We start from the raw sequence: 20,545 nt of genomic DNA on the forward strand, positions 1-20,545 counted from the left end.
CAAGGGGTGGGGTTTCTCGTGCGGGCCTCGGGAGCTTCTTCCACATAACGCTTGGTCTCGTGACCGTAGTGCCGTACGATTCGCCAAAAATAAAAAAAAAAAAAAACCTTTCCTCACAAGAAAAGTGGGTATTTGCAAAGGATAAGGATTCCCAAATTACAAACGAAGAGCCTCTCTGGGTTCCAGGAGACCAAGACACTTGGCCAAAGTGACAGCCGTAATACGTGGCACAGCCCCTTTCCGAGAGGCTTAATCTTTGCTGGCGTTTCGATTTCTACGCTGCCCCTTTCGCCTCTCTTCTTTGCTTTTCCAGGATTTTCTCCCTTTCCTCCCCATCCCTCTAATCCAGCGTTCGCCTTCTTCGTCAGACTCCTCTTTCTTGTCCTTAGAAAAAGGCCTGGGTCTCCAGCAGCCTGGGCCTCTAGGATCTACCGTTCCGAAATGAGGGGTTAGATAGGCTTTGCCCCTCCAGAGACCAGGGTTCCCTTCTTTCCCTCCCTCCTCTTCCTCCTCCTCCTCCCCCCTTCTGGGCTTCTCTTGCGTCCTCCTTACTGTCCTTCCCTCTCCTCCCCTCGTTTCTTTCCCTAGCTCCTGCTCCTCCTCCGCATTCTTGCCACCCACTTACTTGGCTCCTCCTCTCCTCTCCCCTCTCTTCTTGCCAATCTTTCGTTCCTCCTCTTTTGCCTCCCATCTCCTCGTAGCTCCTCCCCTCCCCCTCTGTAGCCTAGCTCTTCTCCGCAGCCCCTCCCCACCTCCCCCGCAGCCTCTCGCTCCTCCGAGCCCCTCCCCCTCTGCTGCCTCCGCTGCCCCGCCCCCGCCCCTCCTCCCCCCCGGCTCCTCCCCCTGGCGGAGGCGGCCGCGGGAGCCGGGCCCGGACGCTCCGCATTGTCTCCGCGGCGGCTGCAGCCCTGGTGCGCCCGCCGCTGGCCGCCTCTCCCCGCGCGGCGCTCAACCCGGACCCGCGACCCCATCGTCCCCTGGCTCGGACTTGCCCCCGCTCCCGCTGCCGGGCCCGCAGGGTCGGATGCGCCGCGGCGGCCCCGGGCCCCGGCTCGGAGGCTCCCGGCGGCCGCGTGAGGCGGCGCCCGGCCCCGGGGCTGCGTAGGCCCCGCCCGGCCCGGCCCCGCGCGGCCGGGCCCCCGGACAGGTCAGTGCCCGGGGCGGGAGCGCGGGCCGGGCGGGCGGGGCGGCCCCCGGGGAGGTTCGGCGGGGCCCGCTCCGCACTCCCCCCTTCACAAGCCCTACGATCCGGGCACACGCGGGCACCGCCCTCGCCCGGCCCGGGCCTACTCCCCGCCGGCCCGGCCCAGCCACCGCCGCCTTCCCCGGGCTCGGAGCCTCACCCGTCTCCGAGAGCAACCGCGGCCTGGCAAAGGCTCCCCGAGTTTCTCCCACCTCAGTTTCTTCCCTGGGGTACTGGGATGGGAGTCGTAGGTCTTGGCCAGTTCTGCTGCGAGCCTTCTCTAATTTCCTGGGTCGAGGCGTCTCTGACCCTCCCCGGGATGGGACTGCCGTCGGGGGCGAGGATAGCCGTGAACTTGGGGGGCTTGAGCTCTTGGGGTTCCGTTTCTGGGGCGTTCTGCCCCCTCCCCCCAGCCAGGAGAAGCTTTGGACACTTGTAGAAACAAAACCTAACTCTGGGGGCTGTGAGGAGGTTGCGTTCCTACTGCTGCCGCCTCACTCTGGCATCTTTTGTCTGTTTTTCATTTTTTAAAAGGGTGCTCAGCCCCTCCTAGATGGTAAACTGAAATCTGGGGAAGGGAAACAACTGGCCCAAGGTCTCATGGAAAGCCTGTGAGAAGTGGGAGCTGCGGCTGGGACTGGATCCCCCCCCCCCCCCCCAGGGTCTTGGTTTCTTCCCCAGCCAGCATTTGGTTCCAAGGACCCCCGCCCCCAAAATTCCTACTGAGGTTTCTGACGTTCACTTTCAGTTTTCGGAGCCCAGCCCCCCTCCCAGTCAGTGTTTAGATGCTAGGAAGTTAACCAATTCCCACGATGATCTGAAGAAATGCCTGGATTTTTTGCCTTTCTCATACCAAATACTAGACTTTTCAGTACTCCCAGGTTCTTTTCTTTGCCCATCCTGGGCAATCGGGGGGGGGTGGGGGGAGAAGGGTCTCCTGGACCAGGCCAGACTGCTTTTGCGTTTTCCAGCCTTTGGGGGCTGGGAACACAACTGGATAATCTAAAATATAATTAGTTTTACTATGGGATTTTCTTCTTTGCTCCGTCAGGTCAAATGCAGGTACTGTTTTCTCAGTTAAAAATAAAAATGGCAGGCTAGTGAAGCAGGAAAATCCCTTTTTCCCAAGTATCCATGTTCTTCTGCCATTAGCCCTCATTCCAGGTGTTCCAGAGACAGATATTTGACTGTGCTTAAGTCACAAGTGACTGTTCACCACAGCACTGTTCTCATTCTAGGCTCTAAAAGTAGGAACTCTTTTATTTTCTTAGTTAAGTAGTAAAAAGACCTGCCTCTTCCCCCACCAAAGATAACTACAGTTAGCATGCTATCCAGATTGTTCGGTATTCAGAAATGTTAACTCTTGGGAATGAGCTGATAAATATTTGTATTTTCCACTGTGGGCTCATTCTAAAATCTATAAATTCCAACCTCAAAAGATGAGAGAATTGCAGGTTAGTCTCATTTAGTAATGGTTGTGATAGTTTGTTGAGGACCCACTAACCGAAAAAGGGAATAATTACAGGCCCCTAATCTCTACGAATTTGCATCTTCTTGTTGATGCAGTAAGACCTACTGGCTGTTTGGGGGAGGCTGCTTCTCATATTAGCTGGTATAGAACTCTAATGGCAGTTCCTGCCAATGAACTGTTTCCAGTTATTCCAGTTATTGGATACAGCCACAACTTTATTCTCTAACCTTGATCTTGAGAAGGTAGGTGGCCTTTCTGGTAAGTAGATCCAGATCTAGACCCACTTTCTTCTTTCTCTTGGGATGTTCCTCTATCCCTTCCTCATCTTTGTTCATTTCTGTGAGGCTTCAGAATCCCCAGTTCTCTCCTCCTCTTCCTGATCTCTTGGTTCACTGACCTTTCTTTCCCTTTCCGGTCCTGGTTTCCCTTCATACTTTTGTTCAGGACATACTATTTACTCCTCCCACTTCTATTTGCTGCTAACTAGCAAAGAAGCTCCATCTCTCTCTTCCATCTGTCCCCACAGATTCCCTTAGCTTCAGGTTACCTCAGACATTTGTTCCTTTATGTTTCAATGGGGAGGTCTTCACTCCACAGCTGACTCTTCCAAGGTATCACTTCCTACATTAGCTTTTTTTAAAAGTGGATATAATTTATTGAATTTAACACAAGCCTCATTACCATAATTGGTTGGAGACTTAACTACTTGTTAAAGGCATATTTTGTTTCCTAAATTCAAGCACTTGAATTAATTCATTTCTTCTCATTAATACATTTTTTTCAAATGAAGTTGAGTTTACTCAGATTTTCCCTTTGTAATTATTTAGCTTCTCCAGTCCTCTCCTTCCTTTTCCCATCCCCTCCCCCATGGCTCTTGTCTGTTTCTGACTCTGGCTCAACCCCAGAATCTACTTTTCTTAAGCCACATCCTTTTTCCTGCTTTAATCATTTCATGTCTCAGCTCCTTTGAATCCCATGATTCTGATATTTTCAGAAGGAGATTGGATAAATTAAAAGGCTAAATCCAGTAAATGTAGTTCTCACTGGTCAACCCCATGTGACTGTCTTTTATTTATCCTGAATGTTTTTGAAGATGGTACAGCGATTCTCTTTTTGTCTTAAATGTGCCCTTCTTCCTTAGGAGTATCTATCAGATTGTGTGAAAGCCACAATCACTGGATCACACCCAGACTGACCACACCCACCTATCTGCTTTGCCCTCTACTCCTAAAAAAAGGCATTCCCAATCACCAGGCTCCCACATCTGGGTATCTTGAGAATAGATAGTTCTCATTCTGGTTGAGAGTACTTCTCATTGGCTGTACTGCTGTGTGGCTCAGTGATTATGACCTTTTTTTCATTCTTTTCTTAGGTAAATCTAAATGTAGGCAAGTTAATATATTTTTTAAAATGTTAAATGTTCAAGCCGTTGCAGAATGCCTATGCTGACCTGGGCCTTCCCGCTCAAAAGGCCTCTTCAAGAACTTAGCACACAAATACCTGTGTTGGCATTGGCAGTAGGAAAACAGAAATAGGGAACCTTTAAAATGGTGTCTTGTACCTTACCTACATTCCATCTGTTTTGTGCCTGTTTTCTCAACTGGAAAACAGGAGAGGATGGTTCCTGCCAGTAGGAGAACTTTGGAGAGACACCACAGGCTTCCCAGTGGTGTATAGGAAATACCATGTGACTGCCCTACTGCAGCTTTTACTTTAGTGCCTATTCACTCACTACCCCACCGATCCTAGCACCACAGTGACAGAAAGACTATGGAAGTACTAACTGCCATCCCGACACCTCAACTTTGGGATGTGCAGGTGTTCCCAGAAACCTTTATGCTTGTGCCAGGGTATAATAATTGCCGTTAGCACTTTATTTACAAAGTTCAGGAATAAGCACTTAAAGGAAAAGGGCTTCTACAAAAGGAGATTTGGTTTTAAATTGCTTTCCTGACTTTTAATTGAAGTTTCAATTTATTGAACCAATTGGGGAAGATTTAAACATTTTTATTTCTGTAAAAAATGTATTCTTGATAATCACCACATCTCAGACAGGTACCCTTTAAGGCAGTTCATGTGTTTTAAAAAGCAGCACTCTATTTTGGTTGGTCTTTAAATTGATTTCACAGTTACTTCATAAAACTAACTCGGTTAATTTGTTTGCTAGCACTAATTGAGGCAGGTATTTGTGGAGTCATTGGGGAAGTGAACTGTTACTAATTCAGCAGGTTTAATCATGGGTATTTTGGGAATATTTTCACTAATTCATTAGGAAAATGTAACTGTCAGTGGACTCCAAACTAGAAAACATTTTAGAGATTTTTTTTACATAGCTATAATAATAATTTTAGGTATTTGGGATTTTCTTCAATAGTAACTTTATACAGTAAACTTGATTATCTAACATGATTATAAATTATTCCAGTTGATAAAGAGTTATATTGTACACAGATCACCGTAGAAGGTAGGATACAATAAAACATTCACTGTGTAATCAAACATATTTATGTAGTTTTAGATTTAAATAATTCTTTTAATGAGCTCAACATGAAAAATCTAAGACTGGGTTATGTAGCAAACCATATTCTTTCCCTTTCAATTTATTCATAAACTGGTAAAAGGAACATGAGATTTCTTGAAAAAGAAATTATTTATAAATTTAGACTCCACCACAAGAAAATAGAATTTTCTACTTTTAAAAGCTAACTTCGCATTTTCATTTTCTCAGATGAATCCAGGTAGATAAGAGATTTGGACTAGTTCACTGGTTGTGCTGTTTCTTAAATAGAGATGATTTAGAATGTTGGGGCCAGAGTCAACTCTTGTACCAGTTGTTAAGGTTTCTGGTATATTGAAATAGAATTTATCCTCAACTATAGAATTAACTCTTAAGAACTATTTGCAGGCCATTTTTCTTTTAAAAAGTTTTAATAAATTCCATAATCTTGCTATACAATTTGACATTTCAATCACCCTTCTTAAATTTTTGGCATATTTTAATATACCAATATAATATAAAACACATATTAATGTGTATTTCTTTAAAGCTATTTAAAGGGGTTTAAATTTCTAAAGATTTAATTTTGGGAAAAAACATTTTCTCATCCATTCTGGGGCACATCCACCAGAAAACCTCTTTTCTGTCAGTCTTATTAGTGTTCTACCAATAGCCTAGAGGGGAGGCAGTTGGGCTGAGAGCTTTGTGAGAAAACAATTATGGGAAAGAAGAGGGAGGAGAGGGAAATGTTTCTAAGGAACTGAGGTTATCATTAAGTCCTTATTTGTCAGGCCAGTGTTTTCCAGAGACATGACTCTAGAGACTGCTCACTGAATCCTAAACTAATAGCATCCACTCTATCCTGGTTTAAGTCAGAGTCATCTTGCCTCAATATCCTTGCTTCAAGAAATGTGTTATAGATAACAATGGCTGCCGTTTTATGACATCAACTTCAAATATTATCTGTATATCCCAAATATCCCTAGCATTCTTGGGATGATACTGTCATTGTGGAAACCCTTTGAAGTTTTTTCAGATTGTACCACTTTGAAAGAGTAATGAGTTGTCAGACTTTGAATGTTGTGTAAAGTAACCCATTTGAAATAAGCTGCCTGTTTCAAACTAGTTGAACTTTTTGAAGCCTTGTTTATTTGGAATTTCAAGATCTAGTGAAAAGTACTACGGCCACCTTCCATCCCCTTTATTTTACTTATAAAAGTCTTATTTGTTCTCAGCCTTTTCTTCTCAGAATAAAAAGTCCCCGTCCCACCTGTTTTTTGGGAGGAATTGCAGATAAGAGGGGTGGATAGTCCAATCAAAAAATAAAATCCATTTGTCTTTTGTGTTCTAGCACAAAGATTAGGGGTAAATATGGATAGTGAGAAATTTGTGACTGCTTTGGTTCCCTCATGCCAGTTGGTTTAAAAGTTTGTAATTGGCACAGGATAAACAATCAGTAAATATTTGCTGAATGAAAGATTTGACTTGAAACTTTCTTTGATTTATCTTTATAGAAGTGGGGGAAATTGCATTATAATTAGCCAGATAGAATATGAAACTCTGCAAACTGAGTCCTGAAAGGAAAAGACTAGGAGTAAAATCAGAATTGGAAGGCTTGGAGCATTGTGCAATGAAAAGTGTCAGATTTGAAGACAAAGGATTTTAGGTTCAAATCCCTATACATCTCGGGCCTTATTGTCCTTATCTATAAAGTGAGTGACCCCTTGCAGCTCTGTGATCCCAGATAGAGGCCTTTTTGCTCACTCCCTGGTACACAGCCCAGTTCTCTCCATTGCGCAGCCTCTGAAAGACCAATCTGCCTTTGTATGGGGCCTCAGCCCAGCATGCTCAATAAAGAGCATTTATTAAGGACTTGCTTGTATGCCAGGCACTGTAATGGAAAGATCATCAGATCTAGAGGCAATAGATTTGAATCCAGATGGCTCAGGGACAAGTCACCTACCCTGGGAACCTCACTTTCCTTAGCTATAAAATGAAGATAAGTATAGACCATTGTGAGAATAGTTTGTGGTTAAAAAAAAAAATAAAAGTGTTATAAAAATGTGGGCCTTGTCACATGAGGCCTTTGATTCCTCCAGAGCACCCTTGGCTCCATCTTAAGAGAAGAACTAGAAACCATCCCCTGTAAACATCATTAAGTATCATGGGATCAGGTTTGGGAAGACATGGGTAGTCATGGTATTTTGTGAACCATTTCCCTATTCTTCTGCAACTATGATGATGCTTTGCTTTGCTTTTGCCTATCACTCCAACAATAGCCTTTGTTGTTACTATTACTGAGTTTGATGTGGGGAACTCCAGTTAGGGTAAAAGCCCCAATTTTAGAGCTGAGGCTGTGAGCAGGAAGCAGTCTGCAGCTGTTTGGAAGCCCTCCATTGCTTTTCTTGTTCTGGCCAGCACATGGAGAGAGTCTGTTCGCCCCATTGATTTCTTCTCTCCCTAGTACATACAGAAGCCTGAAAACCTTCACTGCTTACAGTTTGGCTGGTCTACTCATCATTGGGAAGAAGCCAACGGGCAGCTTCTCATTCCCTTTCCCTGTGCCCTGAGGGGCTGCATGAAAGGCAGCTGTATGGTAATTGGGAGAAGGGGGGCTGCAGCTCTGACTGCTCAGCTCTCTCTTGTCTCCAGCACTTGGGCCTCTGAAACGTGGAGCATCAGTTCTCCTGTAGTTTGGCCGGTTCCCCTTATCTGAGAAGAATTGGCAGGGCTTTTAAGATTTATTGGATATAAAGCTCTAGTCCTCATTCTGATTTTAAAGGATGCATCACTTAGGTTTCAAAATAACTGAGTAGTGTTGGAATAACTTATTTAGAGCTTTAAAGATATTAAGCATTTCTGCCCCTTTCAGGGTAAAGAGAATGCAAGTCAGCCTGGCTTTAGTTGACATCCAGCTATAGATTCTAGTAATAACTTGGTAATGGTGGCATCTTTTAAGTACTCTGCAAATAGGATGACTTAGAGTGACTATCAACTTGTTCACTGCCAAAGTTGTAAATGATAGCTCACATCTATAGAGGACTGATGTTCTTTTGTGACCCCTCCTCTTTGTCACACTAGATACTGTCTTATTAGAATGTATCTTTGAATGGTGGAGGGTATTCTTTCCAAGTACAGGAATTTCAGTCCCTTCATCCTGTCAAAATGAGCAGTAGCTTGGGGATTTTACTTCTGAATATCTTGTTTCTTCATATCCAGATCCCACAAAAGTAACATTCAGCTGAGGTTCCTTAAATCAGGTCTTTTCCCCACCTCCCCATCTACCAACCACTATCTGGAGCCTCTCTTTTGAATCACTAGACCTAATTCACTAAGTGAAGCCTCAGATCTCCTTCTCCCCTGTCCCGGGCTGCTTCTAGATGATAAACCCTGGTATTTCTGTCTTATAATATTTAATTACTTTGCCTAAAAAAACACCTTATTTCTAAAATTGAGACCTCAGGGTCCCCTTCCTGTCTGTTTTTCCTAAGCCTTTCCCCAGTCACCATAGTTACAGATGAAGATTCTGTTTCCCACATCTATAGCAAACCTTGGTGTCCTATCCCTTACCCTTACAGGTTACTCAGACTCCATCTTCCCTGTTAATTGGACCGACAACCTCAAACTGCTGCAGTTTCCCATGATAGTCATTAAGTTTTTCTGAACTGTGGTAGGTAGTGTCAGAGCTGAAATTGGAGCCCAGGTTCAAGCCTGAAGAACAAAACTGTTAGGATCTATGCGATTCATTTAAATGGCTCTTAAATGAAATAAATTGTGGATTTCCCTGCTTTACCCCAAAGGTCAGAAGTAAGAGCAACTGAGCTAAATTAGTACCAGCCCTATGGCCTCTGCTTGGAGGATCATTATGATGTTGAAATACAAAGTAAATACTGAGTAACTCAGTGAGACTACACTGAGTCCTCGAGGCAGATCAGTAAAGGTTTCCTTCCTGATGAAGTGGCACTTGGTTTAGCTTTGAAGAAAAGGGATTGCAGTTATTGGAGGTGAGAGCATTTGGAGGCTTGGGGACCAGTCCTATTCAAAAATGAAGAGGCAGAGGATATAATGCCATGTATGGGGAACTGTAGTACATCTGTGTGACTGAAATTTAGTACATGAAGGAAAATAGAGGCTGGTGTCAGATTAGGAAGAGTTTTAAATACAGAACTGCATTTTTTTTTTTTTAATCTCACACATAATAGCCATGGAACCCTCTCAAAGCAGGAGAGTTGACATTATTGCATCTTTCTTTTAGGAAAGGTACAAATGAATGTGACAAATGTGTGGACTAAACTAGATCACATGCCCTGGAAAGGAATCCACAGGCCAGCTAGTCTATGTGGGCAGACCAAGGATGACACTTTGCAGCAGGCCCAAGGAGAGGTTATAAAGACTTGAATTGTAGTGGTAGTCTATCAGTAGGGAGAGGAGAATGTGGGCAGGCCAGCATTGACAATATGTTTCAAATGACAGAATATGGCAAGTGAAAGGCCAAGAAGATTCCAAGATTATGAATTTGAGTGACATGTGCCCTCGGTAATAATAGGGAAGTTTGGAAGAGAAATAAGTATGAACAGTGAGTTAGAAAGTTAATGTCTTACATTTGGGTCATCTTGAATTTGAGATGTCTATGGGATATCCCAAGTAGAGGTGTCTAGAAGGCATTCTTTGTTGGAAGAGTAGAGCTCACGAGACAGAAGATTTGAAAATACACAGATGATTATAAAGCCTTCATGAGTACAAATGATACAGTCAAAAGAGTGTCAGATTTTTAATTTTTGTGTCTTGGATCCTTTTGGCATTCTAGTAAGACCTATGGAGCCCTTTCTCAGAATAATGTTTTAGCTTTTACAAAATTCCTAAAGGAAGGAAATGATCAGTTACAAAGTTTAGTGAAAATTACCTTTTTTTTTTTTCCCCGTCCCAGTTCCCAGATCCTTGAACTGTTATCTGTGAGCCTGAGTTAGAAACCTCTAGTATTCCCAGACAGTAGCCCATGGGGCACTTCTGAAAAGACAAAGAGAATTATCTTAGAATGGTGAGTTTTACAAGAGACTCTTTTTATAGATGAGAAAGATCAGTCTCATACAGATGACTTTTAAGCTATTAATGACAGAAACAGAACTATAATTTCAGTCACTTTTTCTGGATGCCTGGCCATTACTAGGCCGTGCCTTTTGCTCTTTCATCTCATGGAAGTAGGTAGGACAATCCCCTGCTCCTTTTGAGCACATAGCATTAACCATTCTTTTCTTTTTTTTTTTTTCCCCCAGCATGTGCAACACTTTGCATGTGCCCCATTTAAGCTTAGACTATAGGACAGTTACTTGTGAACTTTACTGTTGCTTTTCCTGTCCACATGTTAATGAGCTAGCTTAGCTGAGATGCAGTAAATATAACTTCAGTGCCAAGAGCTATGAGTGAGTTCTGTGTCCTACATAGGGATCCTTGTTTTATCATTTGAACAGTCAGCTCCAGACAAATGATCCCCATTATGCATCCTTATAGTATCTTTTGTTCATAGTACTATCTACCTTGCCCCTATCTCTAGCCTAACAAGGGCTTCAAGAAACCTTTTAAGTCAGAAGATTGAACTGTTCTCATGACCTACAAAAGTGAGAACCAGAAATAGAGCAAGTCAAGGGAGGACGTTCTCCTTGAGCTGATATTTTGCATCTCTCTGAGTGGTGCTTTCTATTCTCTGAGGGGGAGTAGAATGAGAAATCTGGACCTCTTCCCAGTTTCTCTGGAATAAAACCTTTCACAGTAACTTTTTTTAAAAAATGATGAAAATGGTATGGTGCAATCAGAAGCATCCATAAGCAAATGTTAGTACTGAAATACATTGTAAAGTGATTAGAAGGAAGCATCATCCTTGTCTCAGCCATCAGGTATCTCCGCACGCCCAAACAGTTCTAATTTTATAATACTTTAGAGTTTACAAAGCTGTTTTTTTTCCTACAATAATCCCACAAGGTAGATAGTGACAATATTACTATCCCCAAAGCTTGGGGAAGTTAAATATCTTGCCATAAAATGACTGCAAGGGAGAGATTTAAACCTTGGTTTCTTGTTTCCCAAGTTAAGTACTCTATGCACTAAAATTGTCTCATGTTAAATAAATGCCATTAATTTCTCCTTCAGCACAAATTCTAAAGTGGGATTTTCTTTAGTGAGACTTTCGTCTTAGCCCCATAGGCTGTATAGTTTATAAATTATCAGTTTGGAGCTTGGAGGCAGTGACACCTACTGGCTCCTAATGGACAGAATGACTGTAAACATATGCAGTGAGGAAGTGTCTAGCTTAAGGGACCTCAGTTGTAACTTCCAGCTCCAGACTGCATTGCCCTCTGTCGGAAACATAGCACTACAAGGGGAGGAAATGGGCCAAAGATGCTTAAACAAGTTATCTATCTAGCTGAAGGTATTCCCACAGAAGACAGCTATCTAACTTAACAGTCCCTAAGTCATTAGGGAGGTCTTGAGTTTCTGTATCTGTCTTCTACCAGCATATAAGAGCAACAAGTTGTCCTTGGATCAGATTGGGAGGCTTGGAAAAAAATTAACATAATCTCATTATGCTGAGCTTATCAGAGGGCAAGGTTGTATGTGGTATTCTACAAATAGTCCCAACTATCTTTGTTAAGAACAGGTAAGGAATTGACTTCTAGGATGACCACACAGAAAAGCAACTCCAGACCTTGATAGGACCACATAATGCCCTGTCATGGCAGTATTGTGACAGATTGCACAGTATTTTAGAACCTTGGTTCAAATCTGTCCTTTCCCTAAAAGTTCCTTATATATGTAAAATGGAAACATTACTTAGGTTGTGAGAGTCAAATGAGAATGTATGTGAACCACTTTTCAGAGTAAAGTGATTGTTTCAGTGTTTTTAAAGTAGTGAGGTTGCCTCATCTGCTCAGCCTCTCTAGTCCTTTATTCTTTTCCCAAGAGCCAAACTCTACCTCTAGTCAAGGGTTGAAGGCCCCCGGCCCCTGAGCTAGTCATGGAGTTCTAGCATCCTCAGATATCAGAGAGACCATCGAGACTCCCCATCCTTGATTAGAGAAGGAAATTTAGAACCACTCACTGCCATACAGTGAGTAAAATAGCTAGGATTAGAACACACATCTTCTGACATTGGACCAGTATTGGGCTGCATAAGGAATGTAGCATTGGGCATCATTCCTCTTAATATTTGCCCTCTATTAGAATAGTTTGGTGGCACAAAGGATCAAGCATCATCAGGCCTGGAGTCAGGAAGATCTGAGTTCAGACCTCAGTGACTTAACAGCCGGCCTTGGACAAGTGTCGTAATTTCTGTCTGCCTTGGTTTCATCATCTGTAAAATGGGAGTTTTAAAAAAAAAACCCTTTTGTAGGGCTGTTATGAAATAACAGTTGTGAAGTGCTTAGTATAATGCCAGGTATACAATAAAGTCCTATATAAATGTTATCTATTATTATTATGATTAGGATTTAAGAATCTTTTATGTCCTTAAGGAATGATTTCTGTGATTTACATCTGAGATGAGAGACAGCAAGAGTAGAAGTGTCTTAATAAGGTTAGAGGAAACCATATTAAGGAAAGTAGTAGCTGTTTTGGAACCTAGATAAATTCTGTCAGGGGTAATGAGAATGTTAGGAGTGGTCTCAATCCTTGTAAATAGGGTAAAATGATTTAAATCATTAAATAGGAAGACTCAATTTGGAAATAGGTCTAGCTTTCATTTTTAGAAGACACAATATTTTAAAGTTGCTGCTTATTTTTACAGATTTAAAGGCTTTCCAGATCAACCTTAATAGTTAGACTGCACCTCCATTTTAAATGCTAATAAGAAAACTGAGGTCCAAAGAGAAAAAGATATACTGTGTGATTTGCCAAAGGTCACAAATGCAGTAAATTGTGGAGGTCATATTCAAACTTGGGTCCTTACTCCCCAAATGCAATGCTTTCTCCATTGGTGTTCTTTCAGATTTATTTAAAATTTTTTTTTCTGTTTTGGTCTTTCTCTGTCATATTAAATGAAGCAGAAAGTTCCAAAGTTATTGTGTGATGACCCATTTCCAGTTCAAGTCACTCATGAATTAGTTTGGGAAATATTTTAACCAAGGATATATTTGGACAGCAATATAAAATACAGCAGTTACAAAAACTAAAACCATACTTTACATTCTCAGTATTTTTCCTTGGACTATTATAATTAAATGAAGCAGATTTTAAAGTTTTTAACAGTTTTCAATATATATGCAAAGTATAGGGCTTTAAAAAGCAAAATCAGCATGAGAAACTTAAAATATGACGGGTTTTTTGGATAACTTAATATTTCTCTACTAAAAATTTTTATCAGAAGAAAAATATGCTTCAGTGGGAATTATTATACTCTTTAAAGCTATTTTTCTGTATTCTTAAATGAATCCAAACTAACTTTTGCCAATTTATTAATGTAACCTTGGGGAAAAAAATCTTATCAGCAAAAACCTTTTCCTTGGCTAATTCTCCCTTAACCCTGAATTTCTCATAGGTAGTATAAAAATGATGATTGCTGGCTGCTTCTGTTACAGCCAAATGCTTTACCAGTAAAGTATTGAGAATACTGGCAATCAGTCAAAATAGGCCTTAAATTTTGTTATATCATCTTCTACGAATCAGGGCTGCATGAATAGAAACTGAGAATTTCTGCTTTATGATAATAATTTAGTTTTTTTGCTTTTGTAAAAAGTCCTATACTACCTTTTAAACTTGATTTCACTTAGTTTTGTTTCTTAATTATTTGAATGATCCCTGGTTATAAGTATTTGACATTTATTCGATTTCCATCATAGGGATTTAGACTAGCCTGGGTCAATGGTAATCTAGAATTTTGATAGGCTCCCGGAGGCAAGAACTGTTTTGATTTGTTTTTTAATCTATTATTTCTTGGATATAGTAGGTAATGATGGTTCCCAAGTATTTTTATTATTATTTTTTATTATTATTAAAAGTGGGGTAGCTATGGAAGTAGAATTGGTTGTCTTTAAAATGATAAAAGTTTACTGAGGTAAAAATATTTGGAGGAAAAGTGATCAGTAGAGATATATCACTTGTTGGGTTTAGGTTAAATGAAATTCATCTAATCAGGATTTGGACTAAATGAGAGCTCCCAAATCTTTTTGTGTCCTGGACCCCTTGGGCAGTCTGTTGAAGCCTATGAACCTTTTTATCAGAATCGTGTTTTTATATGCATAAGATGAAATGCAAAGAATTCCAAAGAAAACCAGAAGTTAGAGAAGATAAAAAGTGTTTTTTTTTTTTTCCTCAACTAAGTTGATAGATTTCTTTTATCCATCTCTTTGGGACTCCAAGAACCCCCAGACTAAATGATCTTTAAGTTTCTTTCCAACTCTCTAGGATTTTGTTTTTCTCTAGTTTATTGGAAGAAAGAGTGAGAATCCATAGAAATCTAGTGTTCATGAAGGTAGCATTTAGCAGAGAGATAGAAAGCTATGGATTAGGCAGGAACTTTGGCCAGATTATGGTTTGGGTTGTCATTTTGTCTCTTAAATTGGTTAAATGTTCCCTTTTGATCAGAATGGTTTTTGTACTTGACTGCCCTAGATCATAAACTCCTGTTAAAGTGTTCTGAATATAGGACCACTGCAAAGGGCTATTTTTCAGGAGCTATTAGAGAATTTCATAGTTGATTCCCCTTTTAGGGAGGCATGAATGATGAGGATACCTCCTACTGCTTAGGTGAATAAGCTAGTCTCCAGCCCTCTTATCCTAGAAAAAGACAGGCACATTTTTGTCAGCATCCTTTCCCTTTGACCCAACTTTGTCCCGTGTACATGTCTGTCCAGGCCTCTGGTTCTGATCCCTCCTTCTTGTGTCTTCATATTTCCCCTGCTACAGAGACAGGTAAGGGCATTGTTTATGCACTGAACGACCTCAGCAGCCCCGGCATGACCTCAGGGAACGGAAACTCTGCCTCCAGCATCACTGGCACTGCCCCCCAGAATGGTGAGAATAAACCACCACAGGCCATTGTGAAACCCCAAATCCTGACGCATGTTATCGAAGGGTTTGTGATCCAGGAGGGGGCGGAGCCTTTCCCGGTACGGACTACTTCTTTTCCCCTTTTTCAAAAAAAAAGTTTATTTTGGATGTGTATTTTTTTTTTTTTTTTACAATTCCATGTAAAGTCCTGAATATGCTAACCATTCCTCCTTCCTTTGTATCTTGTCTTAAAAGTCCATTTCTTTCCAGGATCAAGTAAGTATTCACTCAGATCCCGAATGACTCAGTAAACATAGATGAATTAAAAAGTTCCCTAAGAAATCCACAGTTCAGTGAAAGAGAGCATCATCACTGAGTGGTGCAACATGGTCAAACCATTGAAAAGAAGCTTTCTAAAAACTGAGGCACAACTCCCAGTACCAACATGGAATCAGTAGCATGACTTTAAATTTGTTCACCTGAGACTATAATCTCAGATGGGAAAACACATAGGTGACTAGTTGAAGAACAAGAAAAAATTTGTAGAAGCAAATTATTAATATACTGCACCAGGGAGACATTGAAAATACATCTGTATGATAAGATCAGGCAGCAGCTAATGTCCAAACTGGTCTGGAAAGATGGCAGGGTCCCTGAAAAACCCTTCTCCAAAGCAAGGGCTTTCAAAAGACCTCAATGAAGACAGTAAAATCTAGAGATTTTAGTTTTAGAGGTAGAAGGAAGTGCTCTGTAACATCAAGAAGTTGTGTGAAAGGCAGAGCATAGTCCAAATACTGCATTGAATTTGGAGTCAGAGTATAGATTTAAGTCCTGTCTCTCTTACTAGCTACCCTATGACCTTTGCAAATCACCTAAACACCCTGGGCCCCAGTTTTCTCATCTGTAAAATTTCATGGTGTAGATGACCTCTAAGGTTCCTTCTATTTCTACATCTTTGTCATGATTCCAGACTCAAAATACAAAAACCCAAAAATTCTTTCTTTGAATAAAAAAAACCCAGAGGACCCTGGAGAAGCTGGTTGGAGGGACTTCAGAAGAGAACTATCTACTTCATGTTTACAGGCTGAAGGGATCCAAAATCATGAGTCAGCATTCTTTTCCAATTGTTGGAACTCTGGTCACCAGTATTTCCACCAGCTCCCTAGAGATGTCAGTCTTTTCTTCACCATTCTCTATTGTAGATCTGGAAGGGGTCTGGGTAATTAATAGTAGGCATCCTGCACATAATCTTGAGATAAAGGAGCTGATACTTTGAAGGATGATTAAAAAAAAAAAAAGTACATTTGGAATCAGCCACAGTGTGTTGTAAACCAGGAATAGAGTGGGTATGAGTGGCTCAGCCCTGGACTGCCCTACCCTGTCTAGACCAGAATGTCCTTCCTTAAGCCTGGATTTGCTAGAGAACACCAGAGATTCTGAGGGCAATAGTTGGTGAAACCAACTAGCTTCTAAGGGTAGCACCAGAGAGCATTTATTAATCCACTTTTATGGTTAACATTTTGAAGCCATGTTCTACACAGCAAAGGAAAAATAGTTGAAATGAAGAATGTGGACTAGAGTCCTTCCAGCCCTTGGGGTTGTCGTTGGATCTGTGGCTTTCCATGTTGTTCTTCCTTTTCCCTGGCCTTTGAGAGCTGGGTGACAGAGGGCTGGGGAAAGAGTAATCATCAAGGCAATACCTCTGAGCCTCCTCTGATTGCCACAGTGTATTTCTCTTACTACTTCTCAGTCTCATTCCTGCTGCTTAGTGCCGAGGAAAAGAGAAGGAGCTTGTGCTCCTTGGACCCTTCTAAGAGTGGGCTTGTTCTTGGCTTCTCAAGCCAGTCATTTGTTCTCATTTCAAGTTGGCCTCCTCTAGTTGGTATTCTACTTCGTGAGTTAAAGGATCAAGATGATGCCAGCAGCTGAGAACACTGGCATCAGCTGAGACTTGCTACTGTGTTGTGGAGACTGGCTAGTGTTTGGCACCAGAATACTTCCTGCATATTATCTTATTGAGGATAGGAACCGCGAGATGACCTAAACTGTGGGCTCGCCTAATCCACCAGGCCCCCTCTCTCCTTATCCTGTAGGTGGGACGCTCGTCCCTGCTGGTGGGGAACCTTAAGAAGAAGTATGCACAAGGGCTTTTGCCTGAGAAACTCCCACAGCAAGAGAATACCACCACCACCGATTCAGAAATGGAGGAGCCGTATCTGCAAGGTAAGTGTTCCAGACTTTGAGGCAACTGGTGCTTTGTGTTTCACCCTGACATCGCAGTGGGCAGCAGTGGCTCAGGAAGGACTTACACAAGTTTTTTATAATACCAGCTGAACACAGGGATTAGGAGCCTTTGTGTATCAACCTTGGGAGATTACAGTCAAAGGTTCTATAATTGTTTTCCAGTTATATCCCTGATTATTTGTCCCCTCAGGCTGCTTGCTTTTCCCCTTGTATATTGTTGGGTATACTCTGGGAACCCATAGAGATGCTATGAGGTGTATCACTCCCATCTTTATTAACTCCAGTGGTCTGCTTTCTAGGACAGGAGTAGTCTGCTAAACAAGTCAGAGAAAGCCCGGGAAGGAGGAACTGCTTTTTAGGAAAATCACTTGGTGGTTGGATAAAGAGAGAACTGGTGTGAGGAGAGACTTGAGATAGGAAGGCAGCTATTGCAGTAGTTCAGGCATGAGATGCAGAGGACTTGTGTCACAGGGGTGCCGTGTTTGGGAGATGTTGTAAAGATAAAATTGACTGGATTTACAACAGCTTGGATGGGAATGGGGTGAAAAAGTGAGGAGGAAAGGACAATAACCTGTTTTTTGAACCATGCTGAGTGGGAGGATGGTGGTTTTCTCTTAACAGTAATAAGGAACTGTCCTCTTCGGGTTGTATTTGACACTAGGACACACAACGCTTAAAAAAGAAAGTGAATTCTTAGAGGGGATCTCCAAGTCCCCCTGGATAGTTCCAACCAAAATAGAAAACAAAAAACAAATCTTGAGTCAAAAAATGGAATAGCCTAAGTCCTTAGGATTGCCTATAGGTTTGTGGTAGGACTGCTCCTGAGCCTGGCAGTTAGAGGGACACGCTGAATAGCATGGAGCAAGGAACCTTCTGAACAGGAAGGTGATCAGCATCCTCTCAGACTAAGAATTCATTGTGTGCCTTTCAGAATCCAAAGAGGAGGGAACTCCCCTCAAACTCAAGTGTGAGCTTTGTGGCCGGGTGGACTTTGCCTACAAGTTCAAACGTTCCAAACGCTTCTGCTCTATGGCATGTGCTAAGAGGTGAGTAGCCTCAGCCCAGCTACCCTCCTCTCCCTAGCTTCTTCCTTTCCTTAGCTTGAGGCAACTTTGGTTTCTGCTCTTAATCCTACCAGGTCTTTGATGCCCCAGAGGGCTTTTCTGCCTTAGTTGTGCTCTGCCTACGTTAAGTGTGTGCTGGATAGGATTCAGCTGCATTCAGTAAAAGCTAGAATCTTGGGGCCCAGGGCCAGACCAGATTAAAGAGCATCCCAGACATAGAAGACAGGAAATAGCCTATGAGTGTAGTGCAGTCTTTGTATACGCTCACTTCCTGAGGCCTGTGCCAAATCTCTGTCATAAGTCTTGTGTTGGAAGCATTCCCTGAAGTCACAGCACTTCCCAACTTCTCCCTGTGTGGGATTACCTAACAGCCCAGTGGTGATTGCAGGGAGCTGCCCAGTGTTTGCTCTGCCCCTCATGTGGCCGCAAAGGCAGAGGTAGAGGGACACCTGAGTATTAAGAGCTCGTTTTTCTGGGTTGAGGATAGAACTGCTAAGGGTTGAGAGGACCAGTGACTGGTTGGGATATCTGAACAATGTCCTTGGGTGAAATTGGGCCATCTCAAGCTACATCCAGGTGCCCTGGGTCTGACTGGCATTAGTAGTGGTCTTACTATCACCTCCCTTCAGTGTTCAGTTGGGAGCTGATGGGCAGTTGGTGTTGGGTCTATTCAACTTGGCCAGAGCCCTTACCCCTTTCTCCCTGGGCTTGGGTAGGTACAATGTGGGCTGTACCAAGCGTGTTGGACTCTTCCACTCTGACCGCAGCAAGCTGCAGAAACCAGGGGCTGCCCCCCATAACCGCCGACGGGCCAGCAAGGCAAGTCTGCCAGCACTGCCCAAGGATGCCAAGAAGCAGGTGAGAGGGTGCCTCCATCCAGTTCCTTTCTCATGTATTCTTCCATGAAATGGTACACTCCAGGTAGTCTCTCCGATTCCTATAAGACAGTTTACAGAAGCTGCACTCTGTCCTTTACTCTGCTCTCCAAAGTACAAAACCCTCAGCTGTGCTTCCTTTGTGCTGGGGACCCTCCTCGGGACTTCCTGGCACAGGCAAATTCGCATCCACCCTCGAGGAACCAAGAGGACCCGAGGAGGATGTGATGGAGGTAGTGTGGCAGTGGGAGCACACTGAGCATGGACTTAGAAAACCTCCACTGGAGGCCCAGTTCTCATACTTGTTACCCGTGTGGCCATGAGCAGGTGATGAGAGATAGACTGGGTGACTTTTAAAGCTGTACTCTTGTCCTCGCCTGCATTTGTTGGGGTTCTCAGCCTTTCACAAGGTGGCTTGTCCCTTTTCCTCGCTCAGCCTGACCTATTCTCCCACTCTCCTTTGAATCTTGATGTGCTTATCTCCAGGGAGATCTTATCTTTTTCCCCATGCAGAGATAGGTTGTCCAAGAAACCACTTGCTTGGTTGTAGAAGAGTTAGGAATTCTTTGAAGGTGCTGAGAAAGCCCTGTGAGCTGAATGTTTCCCTTCTCCCTACCCATCACCCTCTTCCCACCAAGTTCTCCTTCCCTTGCCCCATCCCCACGGCAAGAGCTGCCCTGCCCGAAGGCTCAGGTTCTGTCCTTGTTTCTCCAGCCTGCGGGGGCTGTGCCCCTCTCAGTCACAGCCGCCTTGCAGCTGACCCACAGCCAAGAAGACTCGAGTCGCTGCTCAGACAACTCAAGCTACGAGGAGCCCCTGTCACCCATCTCTGCCAGCTCCTCCACCTCGCGTCGGCGCCAGGGCCAGCGGGACCTGGAGCTCCCAGACATGCACATGAGGGACCTGGTGGGTGTCGGGCACCACTTCTTGCCCAGTGAACCCACCAAATGGAATGTGGAAGATGTCTATGAGTTCATCCGTTCTCTGCCAGGTAAGAGCCCTAGCAGATCCCTTCTTCCAGGTATCTGGAATGCGCTATCCCTTTGCTGCCTCTTCGGTGCTTCTCATTTCTATAGGAGGTACGTCGGGAGGGGCATTCTGGAGCAGGGGGCTACCAGGGAGAATAGCACAGCAGGAGCACATAGAGCTCTTTCCTTGGGCAGACCCAGCCCCGTGGGCCTCTGTAGACTCTCCTGCTCTGCCACCCTCTGGCCCCTGAGAGGGATGCTGCCT

The 20,545-nt window shown here is 43.1% G+C and overlaps 1 protein-coding gene across 8 annotated transcripts in view; it reads left to right on the plus strand.

Annotated features, from left to right (window-relative positions):
* Positions 1 to 20,545, plus strand: part of PHC2 (polyhomeotic homolog 2) — a 149,140-nt gene that overhangs the window by 127,092 nt on the left and 1,503 nt on the right. For 7 of the 8 annotated variants that reach the window (XM_051987961.1, XM_051987964.1, XM_051987965.1 and 4 more), the window contains 5 exons: positions 15,046 to 15,248; positions 17,223 to 17,352; positions 18,305 to 18,419; positions 19,154 to 19,295; positions 20,027 to 20,303. In XM_051987961.1, the coding sequence (XP_051843921.1) occupies positions 15,046 to 15,248; positions 17,223 to 17,352; positions 18,305 to 18,419; positions 19,154 to 19,295; positions 20,027 to 20,303 (867 nt within the window). Of the gene's footprint in view, positions 1 to 1,067; positions 1,148 to 15,045; positions 15,249 to 17,222; positions 17,353 to 18,304; positions 18,420 to 19,153; positions 19,296 to 20,026; positions 20,304 to 20,545 lie in introns of those variants that run through there. The other variant, XM_051987968.1, reaches the window with a different exon arrangement.

This window comes from Antechinus flavipes, chromosome 3, assembly GCF_016432865.1.
Source record: "Antechinus flavipes isolate AdamAnt ecotype Samford, QLD, Australia chromosome 3, AdamAnt_v2, whole genome shotgun sequence".
Taxonomy (NCBI): domain Eukaryota; kingdom Metazoa; phylum Chordata; class Mammalia; order Dasyuromorphia; family Dasyuridae; genus Antechinus; species Antechinus flavipes.